Source organism: Zerene cesonia, chromosome 14 (assembly GCF_012273895.1).
Source record: "Zerene cesonia ecotype Mississippi chromosome 14, Zerene_cesonia_1.1, whole genome shotgun sequence".
Taxonomy (NCBI): domain Eukaryota; kingdom Metazoa; phylum Arthropoda; class Insecta; order Lepidoptera; family Pieridae; genus Zerene; species Zerene cesonia.
In genome coordinates, this window is record NC_052115.1 from 8,351,108 (window position 1) to 8,364,774 (window position 13,667).

General features: G+C 37.3%; 4 protein-coding genes across 4 annotated transcripts in view; 1 reads left to right on the forward strand and 3 right to left on the reverse strand.

Moving 5' to 3' along the window:
- Positions 1-3,565: 3,565 nt before the first annotated feature.
- Positions 3,566-5,367, reverse strand: LOC119831656 (acyl-CoA-binding domain-containing protein 1-like). The gene is made up of 3 exons (XM_038355099.1): positions 4,699-5,367; position 4,531; positions 3,566-4,376 (listed from the first exon to the last, which is right to left on the reverse strand). The coding sequence occupies exons 1-3, from the start codon at positions 5,341-5,343 to the stop codon at positions 3,622-3,624; spliced, it is 1,401 nt and encodes a 466-aa protein (XP_038211027.1). The 5' UTR covers positions 5,344-5,367; the 3' UTR covers positions 3,566-3,621.
- On the reverse strand, positions 4,272-4,707 carry LOC119831655 (SRA stem-loop-interacting RNA-binding protein, mitochondrial-like). Its single transcript, XM_038355098.1, has one exon. It carries the CDS (start codon positions 4,642-4,644, stop codon positions 4,387-4,389), a length of 258 nt encoding a protein of 85 aa, XP_038211026.1. The 5' UTR covers positions 4,645-4,707; the 3' UTR covers positions 4,272-4,386.
- Positions 5,368-6,326: 959 nt separating the features above from the next.
- The window catches only part of LOC119831876 (cleavage and polyadenylation specificity factor 73), a 14,766-nt gene continuing 7,425 nt past the window's right edge, over positions 6,327-13,667 (forward strand). The window contains exons 1-8 of the mRNA XM_038355444.1: positions 6,327-6,525; positions 6,703-6,766; positions 6,865-6,962; positions 7,359-7,487; positions 7,942-8,119; positions 8,492-8,581; positions 9,401-9,551; positions 10,558-10,733. Of these exons, the coding sequence (XP_038211372.1) occupies positions 6,452-6,525; positions 6,703-6,766; positions 6,865-6,962; positions 7,359-7,487; positions 7,942-8,119; positions 8,492-8,581; positions 9,401-9,551; positions 10,558-10,733 (960 nt within the window). The 5' untranslated portion in view covers positions 6,327-6,451. The remainder of the gene's footprint in view (positions 6,526-6,702; positions 6,767-6,864; positions 6,963-7,358; positions 7,488-7,941; positions 8,120-8,491; positions 8,582-9,400; positions 9,552-10,557; positions 10,734-13,667) is intronic.
- LOC119831877 (delta(24)-sterol reductase-like) overlaps positions 11,123-13,667 on the reverse strand; it is a 3,861-nt gene continuing 1,316 nt past the window's right edge. The window contains exons 2-4 of the mRNA XM_038355445.1: positions 13,314-13,510; positions 12,568-12,835; positions 11,123-12,307 (exon numbers count right to left, since the gene is read on the reverse strand). Of these exons, the coding sequence (XP_038211373.1) occupies positions 11,157-12,307; positions 12,568-12,835; positions 13,314-13,502 (1,608 nt within the window). The 5' untranslated portion in view covers positions 13,503-13,510 and the 3' untranslated portion in view covers positions 11,123-11,156. The remainder of the gene's footprint in view (positions 12,308-12,567; positions 12,836-13,313; positions 13,511-13,667) is intronic.

Consider the following 13,667-nt stretch of genomic DNA (forward strand, 5'->3'; position numbering starts at 1 on the left):
ACATATTTCACATTATAGGAATTATTCATAGAAGTGGAAGCGTTCTGCGTGGAATTTAGCCGGATCCGCGAGGCCGCAGCGCTGTTCCGGCTGCTCAAGCAACTGGACTCGGGAGAGCACAAGGAGAAGGATTAACGAACGCGGTTCTTCACGAACACCCTGAGACTGAGGAAGCTGGGGAAGTGATGTCATATCTGAGGATTAATCTTTGGACTGACAACTGTCAGATATTTCAATGTGACGCCATTGACATTATATGAATAAAGAGGCTCCCACCTATATAGAGTCCGCGGCCCAAGTTCCTACCTCAGCCGTACAAGTGACATTGAACCTTATTTATATAACGCTATTGCTTAAATTTGAACGATTTGAATGATCTAAAGAAGTTTTCTTTAGCCATTGTGAGTATTTTTGTTCATATGTGGTCAAACATGAGTGTGCGACGCACTAAATACTATGACTAGCCGGTATGACAACCTCTGAATATGCTTTTTTGACAGTTAAAACGACGAATTCTGTATGAAACCAAACGTCAAAAGTAAGCAAATTATTAAACTGGCTAGTAATATATTAAACAGTGTCAACTATCGTTAAGTCAGAAGGCTATGAGCCCTTATTCTTAATATCAATATATAAATAAAACAGACGAATAAAATTCATTGATAGTTATGTAGTGAAATTAATTTATTTCGACAAACTTTGTATTGTGAATATTTAATAAATAAACAGCAGCGGTTCGTATCATGTTCCGGCGTGTAAGGCATAAATAGCTAACTAGGCTTAGGAAATAATTCGCCCAAACAAAAGAAATAGTTGTTTTACGACGCATCTGTCAAATATAATCTTTGATGTGACGCAACTGTCAAAACATTTTTACATATAATATTATGGTCTTTTATTTTGGACGAGAATAGTCGTCTTATAGTGTTTTTTTTATTTCTCTGGTTTAATGTTATGTGTGTCTAATGGCTGGTATTAAATTAAATGTATTTTGAATATATTCGAAATGATATAAGTATCAGTTAGTTACGCAATGCGAAGAATAAAGTACAATAATAATAATAAGTCTGAGCAGATTAAAACACGTTTACTAACGAATGCTTACATTACATAACTTTGAGTGATGGTTGAGTTGGAAAAATAGTAAAATTAAGTTATAAAACTCGAAATGCTTGTATATTTATAAATCTCTTTGTAATAAAACAACGATAGCACTACGAGATATAAAACAAAGTCGCTTTCTCTCTCTGTCGCTATCTAGGGATACAGATAGATGAAGATGCATAAATTTTTAAAACTACGAAACGGATTTTTGATGGCGTTTTTTGACTGCTGAATTTACCGCGTGCGAGGCCGTGAGCAAAAGCTAGTAATATATAAAAAGCTTAGACTTGCATATAGGCTACATAAAACACACTAGTATTGCCTGCGACTTTTTATAACTTCACCACAATATTTTCCAAAATTGTTTACTTGCAATCCTTTATTTTTTGCTTATGAAGATTTTCTAAGCAGACTAGCGGTCCCCACCGGTTGACGTGTTTTATAGTTTATACTAACATAGCCTATAGCACTGAGGGATTACGAACAGATGCATGGTTGAAAGAATTTTGGAAATCGGTCCAGCCGTCTCTGAGATAAGTGTGTTCAAACTCAATAAATATTATACGTTAAGAGGTCCTTTGCGTTGTTGTCCAGTGCGCGAGTTGCGCAACTGAAACCTTCTGAATTTTTGTATATTGCAAACTCGTAAAATATAGTTAGATTTAATATATAATTATATTTATATTCTTATTGTGGGAGTCGAGCAGGCTTCGGCACGAATTGGGCCAGCTCGCACCGGGGAAGTACCACACCCCCACAGAAAACCGGCGTGAAATAGTGGCATGCCACTGTGTTTCGTACGGTGAGTGGGGGAGCCGGAGGCCCGTTTCCTTTTCCTCACCCGTCCCAGTCCATTCCTTCTTTCCAGTCGTTAATCCATTCCTTTTCCCTTACCCCAAAAAAGCGGGCAGCGAATTCCCAGAGGCCCTACCTTTGCGAATGTTCATGGGCGGTGGTGATCGCTTACCATCAGGCGAACCATCAGCTCAGTTGTCCGCTATGACATAAAAAAAAAAATACCCGACGGTTCCTCTAATTTCATAGAAATTAACATAAGGTAGAACGAATTATCCTTATATGGACGAAACTACCTAATTCTAGGTTTCGTTTTTCTCTTTTTGCATATTTATATTTTGTGTATGGTCAAGTGGGGCTTTGTGAAATGAAGGAAAACATGCAAATAAAGTTGTTTTTTAATTTATTTTTTACTCAAGCATTGGCACACAACTTGCAATGTTTCATTGAACCCTACCTTTCACACAGCATCGCCTGATTCTACTCATAGAATGTTAATCATTTTTGGACAGGCTTCCAAAACGCATCGTTTAAATATAAATATTGGGCTAAAAGGCAGAATCCACAGATTAAACACTGCAGTGGCGGATTTACAAATTTTCAGGGTACAGGCTGAATAGTTTTTGCCCCTTTTCCTCAACTGTTGTCATGTCATACATTATTTTTACAATGCAACAGTTTCGTTGAAATTGCACGTAAAATAATTTTAGAGCTTATCGAAACTCAATTATGTATGGGCGGGGCTATGTATGCTATTTACACAATAATGAACATTTGGTAAAGGTGAAACGATAATCTTTATTGCGCTTACAAACAGTTAAAAATAATCGACTCGCTATTACTGTTCAAGATGTTATTTATATTCCAATCGAATTTTCTGAAGCAACTAGTGCATTTAAACCACATAATAGTCGATTCATAAGATTGAAATTGGTAAAATTATTCACTAAATTATTCATTATATTCGAATAAAATTCGAAAAATTACATACAAACCATCCAGTTCGTAGACTCCAACCAGTAGTAAGACTAAACACTCATAAAAAGTGTGGGCAAAGGGCTAAGACGCCAGAGGGCGATTATATTATTATACTACTCTTTGGGCCGAGTACTGGTTGAGCGGCGGCGACCTAGCTGTTTGACTCTAGAGTATGGAATTTTGCTACTCTCGAATTGTACAATAACAAGAGAGAGAGGAAAGTCATCGGAAAAATTTGTTGCAGACATCATAAAACCGTCATAGAAAAATATTTTGATTTCTATGTGAAAAAAAAATAATCGTTCCCCAAATTTGCTGCCCTAGGCTCGAGCCTACTCAGCTTGCTGGTAAAGCCGCCACTGAAACACTGCATATGATAATACATACATTTAAAAGCCAGTATGGTCTGTTAGTGTTAATAATCTTCTAAAGAGTGAAAATATAGATATGTTTGACTAAAATAAGGTCTGTATCACAATTTCAGAAAGATATCATAGGCTTTTTATTTATGTATAAGCTAAAATGTAAATTAATGAGGATATTTTGGTTTTTAAAAGAGATAATTTGTTATGGAAATCAAAAAACTACATTAAACAATCTACCACTTCCGATTTTGTGAAACAGGACCATACTGTATTTAGAATAAATTGTGTATTTTATTACTGTTAGTATAAATAAAATAAAAAACTAATCGTAAAATTATCATTTATTATCCATAACTACAAATAAACTAAAATCAAATGCTTAAGCACACAGAATAACCTTGATGTCATCATCGGTGGCTAGATCTAGTGGTGAACAGTCTTCATCATCTTTCAGTAACTTTGCCCCTGCATCCATCAGCATTTTGGTAGCATTAACATGGCCACATGATGCAGCATAGTGCAATGCAGTTTGTCCAGAATTGTCAACAGCATTCACATCACAACCTCCCTTTATAGCTGCTTCTAAAGCGGTGGTTGCACCTCTGTCTGCTGCCCAGTGCAATGCTGTAAGGCCATCTTCATCTCTTTCGTTTATACTGTCAGGGTTATTAGTTATAATTTCTGTTACTAGGGTGCCTAAATCCTCCCTAGCAGCATCAAGGAGTGTCAACTCATGATGTACTAATTCTGGTTCAGGGGACCGTTGTAATGACGAAACAGCTGCCCACTGTTGCTTAGGTCCGCCCTGAGTAAGCAGTTCACAATCTGGATCATATGTTTGCACTAATTCAATATATTTTTGTTTAGCTTCTATACTGGGCAGGTCACCTAGAGCCTTCCAAGCATCCCATTTTTTACGGCCTTTCCCATCAAACCAACTAGGTCTTGCTGTATTGCATGTACCCTCAGTACTTTGTTTGTATAATCCATACAATTCAAGAAGTTGATTATTGTCAAGTTTTGTGGTTATTTTCCTAACATGGTCAGAAGCTTTGTTAAATGATATATCTAAAGGAGACTGTTCATCATCAGAAAAATCTGAATCAGGATATTCTGGCAGTGCCTCAGCCATTTCTAAAAAGAATTAATTATTTTGAGCTTGTACAGACAAATTCAAACCTTCTAAGGTGTGTATTTGTTTATTGGTTGCATCAGCAGCATCAGCTGAGCTCACAAATTCAATGAAACCATAACCTTTGCTCAGACCTGTTGAGCGATCGAAAACTACTCTAGCACTTTGAAGTGGGCCAAACTGAGCGAAATATTCTCTTAGTTGCCTATGTCCTACGGTCCACGGCAGGTTGCCGACGAAAAGGCGTACCGATCTACCTGCGCTGGCCATCACCTACAGAGCAACTATTTCCAACAAGTGCAACGACCGATCGCCGACTAGGGCCCTGTAATCGATGCCAGAACTTTCACTTAAAGCGTCCAAGTCGATCAACGCGCCCTTTAAGTTCCACTTCTTCAAAAGCGCCTCAATGGACCAGTCGGTGCTCCGCTCCTGGTAAGCACACAAAAATCTAGCGTCAGTTCCGTCTATCAAATAAGCTACGGTAGATAATACTTCTTCAAACTGCGACGGTTCATAAAAACAGTCTGAAGCTAGCAACAGATCGACGGGACGTAAATTATGAACGTCGGCTAAAAACAGACCCCACGCGAGACCTAGTATTTGTACGTCTCGTCCTGGAACTAAGCCATTTGCTTCGCAACAACCTGATAAATGTCGCAGGGAACGCGGTAGTGCTACGCTATCCGTGAGTGTCACGTGAGCTCCGCACTTAGCCGCGAGAATACCCGGCAGGCCTGTGCCACAACCGAGTTCTAATACTCTTAATCCGCGCAAATGCTTTCTTTGACTCCACAAGTACCACGCCAATAATGGAGCCGATGGCCACGTGTAGAACGAATAGCCAGCGGACAAAAGTTCTGGTATCACTATTTCCAGATAGTCACCTCGGGTATCTCCGTTACTAATAGATTTACCACGAAACACAAATTTCTTCAATTGACCACTAACGGGGCGACCATCGCTCATTGCTTAGGCATTATTTGATTAAGGATGGCTTAAAATAACATAAAAAAGCATATTAAAAATACCTACGCATGAGTTACGACTCGAAAATTGAGACTTGACACTTGACAGATATTCAAAATTCAATGACAATTCAATATGAATCACAGATAACTAGTATGTTAGTCAGAGAATTTTAATTGAGAATTGATCACCTAGGTAACATAAATATAAAGTGATCATATTAAATACTAAATTTCCATGATACTTACCATCCTAGTAGTTAGTACCTACTTACCAGGATTTAGTGAATAATCTACGGTACCTACTTATACGGCAGAATAGCAGTGGGTAATTTACTGGTGCATAAAAATGTTGTAATTACAAAATTATTATATTTTAAGAATAGCAGCATATAAGACATATTTAAGCAGCATTGTAACCTAATAGAAAAAAAGTGAATGTGGGGTGCTCAAAACTCAAATAGCACTGATGTTCCTTTTTATCCTAGGAATGTGTAAAATTTTAATATACTTTTATGGCACTGTTTTAATTTAAATATTTTATTTTTTGAAATTATAGGTAATTTATAAACAATTGAAAGCTCAATCCTTAATTTTCAAAGTAAATGTCATAAGCAATTTAAATTTCACGCTGATTATGCATGGTGATTGTGTGAATGACTATAATTATTTTGTAATTATGATTGAAACAAATAAATTAATAATTGAAATAGTATACCGACCTTACGATAAAGAATACGATTTTTGATTAAATTTGCCAAATTTTCTATGATCCATCTGCTAAGAAATATTTTGTACCCCAAAAACTAAAGGGGACCTTACAAAAAAATTGTGGTACCTTCAAGTATCTAATCTACCTGCAGATTGAGGTGTTTTTGGCCCGAAATCTATTAATGATGTGGTAAATTTGGGGAGGTTATGGCTACAGATTAAAACGTAGTTACTATGTTATGGCAAATGTAAGTGACAATGTCATTCACTAAAAATTCTAACCTAGAATTGAATACCGGCTGACAGTAATCATTGTTTACTAAACATAATAATATTTCCACTAAAGGAATATTGATGGTCTTGTTAATAATTTGATTAGAGATTAATAAAATTTAATCATGACGACAAATCCACGTAAAGGCACGGATCCAGTGCCTATGGAAGAAAGTGATCAACTCACTATTCGACCACTGTAAATATATTTTATTTAATCTCGAATACTCACTTCAAATTATATGTATTTTAGCGTACTTGCCTACATGCATTATTTATAACATTGCCATTCTTTACTATGGAGTTAATTGTGAAGTTAAATCATATTTCTTTGACTATTACACAGAAGTTACCAATAAAAACTGTTTTGTTTCAGTGGTGCTGGACAGGAAGTCGGTCGATCATGTATAATGCTTGAATTCAAAGGAAAGAAAATCATGGTAAGTAAACTTCTGAGTTTGTCGCGAAACTATGCTTTTAGTAATTTTGATTGTACTAAAAAAATACTAACTTATGGTTATATTTTGTATAATTTCAGTTGGATTGCGGTATTCACCCTGGCTTATCGGGAATGGATGCTTTACCCTTTGTGGATTTAATTGAAGCTGATGAAGTGGATTTGCTGCTCATTTCACAGTTAGAATAAATATATAATTTATATTTTCACATACACTCACATTGCTTAAACTTTAATACTTAAAAATAATATGAAATAAAATACATAAAACGCAAAGGTGACTGACTGATCTGTCAACACACAGCCCAAACTACTTGACTGATCTTGACAGAAGTTTGTTATACAGATAGCTGTGATGTAGACATATAAAAATATTTCTAATATATCCTATCCCTAGGGTATAAAATCAGGGATGAATATTTTTACTACTGTTACTATATTTTCTATGTATTTTGCTTAACTTAAATGTTTTCACATATTGTATATTATTTGAAAAATGAATGTACTGATGAAGATGGTATACAATAGCAGAATAATGCAAATAAAATATTTCTAATCAATTATATATTTTTTAGTTTTCATTTAGATCACAGCGGAGCACTGCCATGGTTCTTGACGAAGACATCATTCAAAGGCAGAGTATTCATGACGCATGCAACAAAAGCCATATATAGGTGGCTTGTCTCAGATTATATTAAAGTCAGGTATGTATGACTCCATGTGAGTTCTATTTAAATCAATACAAACTTACAAAACAAACGAAATACATATATTTTTTTCTTATAAGTATTGCGAAATCAACTATATCAATATACAATTTTATTGTTAACCAACTTCAAAAAGGGAGTAGGGGTAGGCTCAATTGGTCTTAATGTACTTTTTCCCTTATAACTTTTAAGTGAACCATTTTAATGATTGCTTTTTATTCAAAAGCTGACACCTTCCATGTAATCCTGTTAAAAGTTGGTTAAGTTCTGACAATTCATATGTGGTTTAGGTGTATTTTTGTTACAAATGTTCAATGAATGTTTTTTTATAATTATTTATTATTATTATATATGTAATGTGGAGATATGACATCCTAAAGGAATTCAAATTACCATCTCTTTGATGAATGTTTTCGTGAAGATTAATTAAAATATTTAAATAAATCTCCAGTAACATATCAACGGAACAAATGCTGTACACAGAATCGGATCTGGAAGGTTCCATGGATCGTATAGAGACAATAAACTTCCATGAAGAGAAGGATGTGAAGGGAGTCAGATTCTGGGCCTACAATGCAGGGCATGTGCTTGGTGCTGCTATGTTTATGATTGAGATTGCTGGTGTTAAAGTGAGTTGATTTTTATTTTGAAATATTAGTTCACTCTTAGGATATCTAAGAAAAAAACACCTCAGCATTGATCTTTAATGATATTCCACCTAATTACGTATTTAAGTTGTTGCATTATAAGTTTGCATTGTTATAACATCTCTGTTTTAAATAAAAGCAAAATCAAAAGCTTCTCAGTGTTAACCTTCAATGATATTTCAAATGTTGTATTGTAAAAGTTTATATTGTGTGTTTTGAATGTGTGAAAATTTTACTCATTTTCACGTGAAAAAGTAACAAACATACACTTTTTTACAAACATTTATAATATTAGTAGGAAGTAGGATATGAGGAGAAATGAAGTGGAATAATCAATTTGTTCGTGTTTTACAGATTTTATACACGGGGGATTTCTCAAGGCAAGAAGACAGGCATTTAATGGCTGCAGAAATACCCAGCGTCCATCCAGATGTGCTCATTACAGTGAGTTTTACTTTTGCATCAAATTTTTTAAATCTTTCACAATGTACCAGTGGGTAAAAGAAGTCAGCTGATTTGAACTTGATGTACTGAATAGGGTACAATACCATTACATTTTCCTGATTGAGTTAGCTACCAATAAGGCTGCCTTTTGTTTTTTTATCGTCGGTAATGGAGCTGGTGCGTCGCCTGATGGTAAGCGCTTCCACCGCACGTGAACATTTGGAGAGACATAAGGTCGATAGCAGACCTTAAACCTCTACAAACGGATTGCCGACTTCAAATTGGAATGAAGAAAGGATTGACGAGAGTAATAAAGGCTGTCCTTTGACTGGGAAGGGTAAAGAAAAGGATATGAGCCTAATTCACTGAATGCTATTTCACCCCGGTTTTCTGTGGCGGTGTGGTACTTCCCCGGTGCGAGCTGGTCTAATTCTTGCCGAAGTGTGTTCGACTACCACATACAAGACATAAATTTGATTCTAGCCATTTGAACAATCTGGGCCCATGACCTATAAATGATAAGCACAGTGGACGGGCAGCAACTGATTCTTTATTAAAAGTTTTGAGCATAGTTGAGCATAGATGGCGCAAAGTGTTACATTTTGTTATAAACTTCAACAGTTCCCAATTCCGCAATGTGGTAGTTATTGCAGTAGCAAAATGTGGTTGACTATCTATATCTCTACTATAAAAGTGTTACTAAAGTGATTATATTTTTTATCGTTTTCTTGGTAAACGGACAACAACTTATATCTGGACTAACAACTTGTGTCTGGTAAATTGCTTCTATAAAAATATACATATGGTATACAATATCAGGAGTCCACATACGGCACGCATATCCACGAGAAGCGGGAAGAGCGCGAGAGTCGCTTCACCAGCCTGGTGAGCGACATCGTGATGCGCGGCGGCCGCTGCCTCATACCCGTGTTCGCGCTGGGCCGGGCGCAGGAGCTGCTGCTCATTCTGGGTGAGTCGCGACGGGACTCCACATCTCTCATCTCTCTCTCTATATCTCTCTCTCTCTCTCTTTCTCTCTCTCCCTCTCTCTTTCTCTTTCTCTCTGCCTCTCTACTCATCAGTATAGATAGGAGCGAGAGAGTCGCTGTAACGCATGTACTTATACAGGACAGGAGTTAATATCCCTAAAGAAATCTTTCCTGATCAGATTTAAAGCCCTGGGTTCTTGCTGAATGTTTGTTTAATAAGAATATTGCATCACTACGTTGTTAATGTGATGATAATGAGGTGATAATGCATGTTGAATAGATAGAGATCTCGCCCTAAGAGCAAGCACTGAGCAAAGTCTGCAGTAGCATTGTCGTAGGTTGGATAACCACACTGTTGCTCTCCTGCTCAACAAATGTTTACCATGAACGCAAACTTTTGAAAAGCAAGGCTTTACAAACTTTTAAAATGCAGTTTATGGTCCTTCGAGGATACTATAAAAACAACGAAAATTCGTTTTTATCTATACTATCTACTACTACTACTAACATTGTAATACTAAAAGTTTGTTGGTTTATTTAAACGCACTAATCTCGGGAACTACTGGTCCGATTTGAAAAATTATTTCAGTGTTAGATAGCCCATTTATTGAGGAAGGCTATAGGCTATATATGTACCACGGGCGAAGTCGGGGCGGACCGCTAGTCGTATTGTATATGAAATTAATACTAACATTACTAATTTTTAGTTACTATCAAACACATTTAACAACTTATAACATTTGGATAGTTTACTCGTTTCAAATGATTTATTCAAGTATATAAATATGTACAATGCTTTTGCCCGCGGCTTCGCACGCCTTAACTCGGAATTGTTTAATTAATGTTATTATCTTATATCTTATATTATATCTTAATACTATTATTACTCATCAAAGCCCAAGAATATATGGGGACATAGGGACAGACAGACAGAGAAAGCGACTTCGTTTTATACTAACTGCTACGCGGTGATCCGCACTTTTCTAGACGAGTACTGGTCCCTGCACCCCGAGCTGCAAGACATACCGATATACTACGCGTCGTCGCTCGCGAAGAAGTGCATGGCGGTGTACCAGACCTACGTGAACGCGATGAACGATCGCATCCGCCGGCAGATAGCCGTCAACAATCCCTTCGTCTTCAGACATATATCAAACTTGAAGGTAAGTTATAATGAAGTTAATTTACATAAAAAAAATCTATACTAATATAATAAAGCTGAAGAGTTTGTTTGTTTGGACGCGCTGATCTCAGGAACTGCTGGTCCGATTTGAAAATATTTCAGCGTTAGACTAGCTCATATATTAGAAAGGCTACAGGCTATATATATACCATGGGCGGAGCCGGGGCGGACCGCTAGTAGTTAATATAGACCAAGTTACAATAATTTCTAGCAAATACTCGATATCAACTGCAATAATGAAAGAAAAGTATTTTTATACTATGTACATTTGATTTCTAACATAAAATCAGAAAATATTATTCATAGTGTGATGCTCAAGAATTAATCGCCAGTTTCAATATGATAACAATGAAAAACTATCTTAAGTTTCCAATATGTTTAATAGACGACGTTCTAGAAGAATCTATTGCTCAGATATAGCATTCTCTTCTCCAATAGCGAACACGTCAATTTCCGGCTTGACCTTATCATACAAGTGCGGGAACGCTCCCTCAGCCCTGTACTTCTTCCTAACAACTTCATACAATGAGAGATCAAACATTTTCTCAAACTCATTCCTTGTCATGAATATATCCGCATACAAGAACGAAAACCCACCGACGTCTCTCGTAAATTGTTCCATTGTTCGCATCGCTTTAACTGGGTTATACGGTTTCTTGTCTTTGACCTTGCCCGGGACGCCGTAAACACCCAAATCGTTGTACATTGCGTAGTTAGTACCGGGCACCATGTATTTAGCTTGCGGTCGAGCGAGTTGGCCGGACGATGGACCGTGATCGATTACTTTGCACGGATAAACCAATAGCGGGAATTTCTCGAACAGTTCTGTGGAGATTTCGATTTGCTGTTCCAATTCCTGTATCGGCAAAACTATATCTTGGAAGACTTGCTTCGTAAACGTGTACGCTCTTACTCCTGGTGTTGTGGTGAACTTTAGGAAAGCCGGTTTCGGTGGTAGAAGCCAGCCAAATAAGGTCCTGAATATTGGATGATTGCCGAATGAAAGCATGTCTTCAACAACCCAGAATATGGGTCGGTTATGTCGCAACAAATAGTCTCTTAACGGTATTAGTTCGACGCTTTCGCCTTTCTTTAAAAATGATTCGACGTGTTTGTAAAACCAGGGTTTATACCACCTGGAGCAATGATTGACGATTATTTTGGAGTCGTAGTCAGAATAGTCACCTGTCATCACGACAGCCTCATCTTTACTGAAGATTGTGCCTTCAATATAATCGGGGAAGTAAATTGGTTTCGCCTGATTCGCTCCTGACACTTCTCGTATCAAGTCGCAATAGTTCTTCTGGCCTTTGACAGGAGTGTATTTTATCTTTATATAGGGCTTCACTTTTACTATTTTAAGGGTCAAAGCGACTAGAAAGCCCAAACTTCCGTGCGACCAGGGCAACGCTTTGTATAGGTCAGAATATTCGTTATCAGCTGTGGCTACTACCAGTGATCCATCACCCAAAACCACTTCGTAACTGGTGATGGTTTCGTGGTAGAGGCCCGCTTTGTGAGAATGTGTCGACATACCGGTGCCAAACGCGAGACCTGGAGTTAAAAAAAATGTTTGGATATTAGTATTAAAAAAAGACTATTGTTAAGTAAGAACCATGAAAATCATAGATGTTCCCCGCGGCTACAATCGCATGGAACTGGAGAAAAGTTAGCTTTTGCTAATTTAGACTATAATTTATTTGTCATTATTTGGTTCTAGTGTGGAAAAGTAAAAAAAATCGATTCCAACCTCATAAACGTTCACTTTTATTCCTATTGATGTGTGTGATGAGTATTTGTGTCATTTAACTGACCTCCCAAAGTGGCGTCCACCAATTCAATAGTCACCGCCAGAGAGTATCCCCTCGGTATCAAATACTCCGTGATATCCCCAATAGTGACCATTGGCTCCACTCTCACAGCCATAGCATTTTCATCCAGCTCTAGTATGTCGTACAGAGGGATCGGCACTCGATGGTGTAGATGCTTCTCGAAAAATGTGGTGGATAGCGAGAGCCAGTTGGGTCGCGATGTGCAGAGTAATCGGCCCTTTTTGTCCGGAATCTTGTTCCATTCTTGGACCTGAAATATTAGACCTGTATAGTCCTATTTAAAGGTATTATAGTATTGCTAGCAGAATGCCCCGCCTCCTCCCTATCTTTTAAGTTTGATCAAGCTGCACATGCAGTGAGTGGTGAGCAAATTTGATTAAAATCGGTTGGGTAGTTAAGGAGTCCATGGCGGACAAACAGCGTGACCCGTAATGTATATATATTAAGATGTTATGCATGATGCAGTTATCGATTATGTGTGTATTCTGTTTCTTTCTGGAATACGAATTGTTTCCAGCAGAATTATCACCAATTATCATAATTATTGCGTGATCTATTGGTAATTAGCAGAAGTTTAACTTAATTGGGTCATTAATAATAGCATCGACATTAAATTATATTGTTTAGTTCATCTTCTCATTAGGTACCTGCGTTTATCATATGTAATTGATCGTGGAACACAGCATTGGTTATTTTTTTTAATAATAGTAAATGAATTGAATCTATACCCTGGCCTGTATCTTCCTGACGGCGGTGACGTGTCTCTGAGGATCGCTCGACAGTCTGCGAACAGCGTTGCTTATGCGCAGGATAAGTGTAAATAGGAAAGATGCAGGCAGACAAAACGCGCATACAACGAACTCGCGATGATCTTCCAGCCATTGGATCAGCCGGTTTCTTACGAAGCCTGGTATCATGGTGACGTCTGGAAAAATAATGCAGTTATTGGGGGGGGGCGTTATCGCTCAAAAGCAATTTTATTCAAGCAATAGAGAAAGTTCACCTGTTACCTCTACTGAACCTTAGCCACATTGTTAGGCATTGTTATTATGTTATTTTTGATGTCAGTTTCCTTCGTCAGT

Coding starts and splice junctions, on each gene's coding strand:
- LOC119831655 (XM_038355098.1), bottom strand. CDS start 4,644: ATGGCCAGCGCAGGTAGATCGGTACGCCTTTTCGTCGGCAACCTGCCG.
- LOC119831656 (XM_038355099.1), bottom strand. CDS start 5,343: ATGAGCGATGGTCGCCCCGTTAGTGGTCAATTGAAGAAATTTGTGTTT.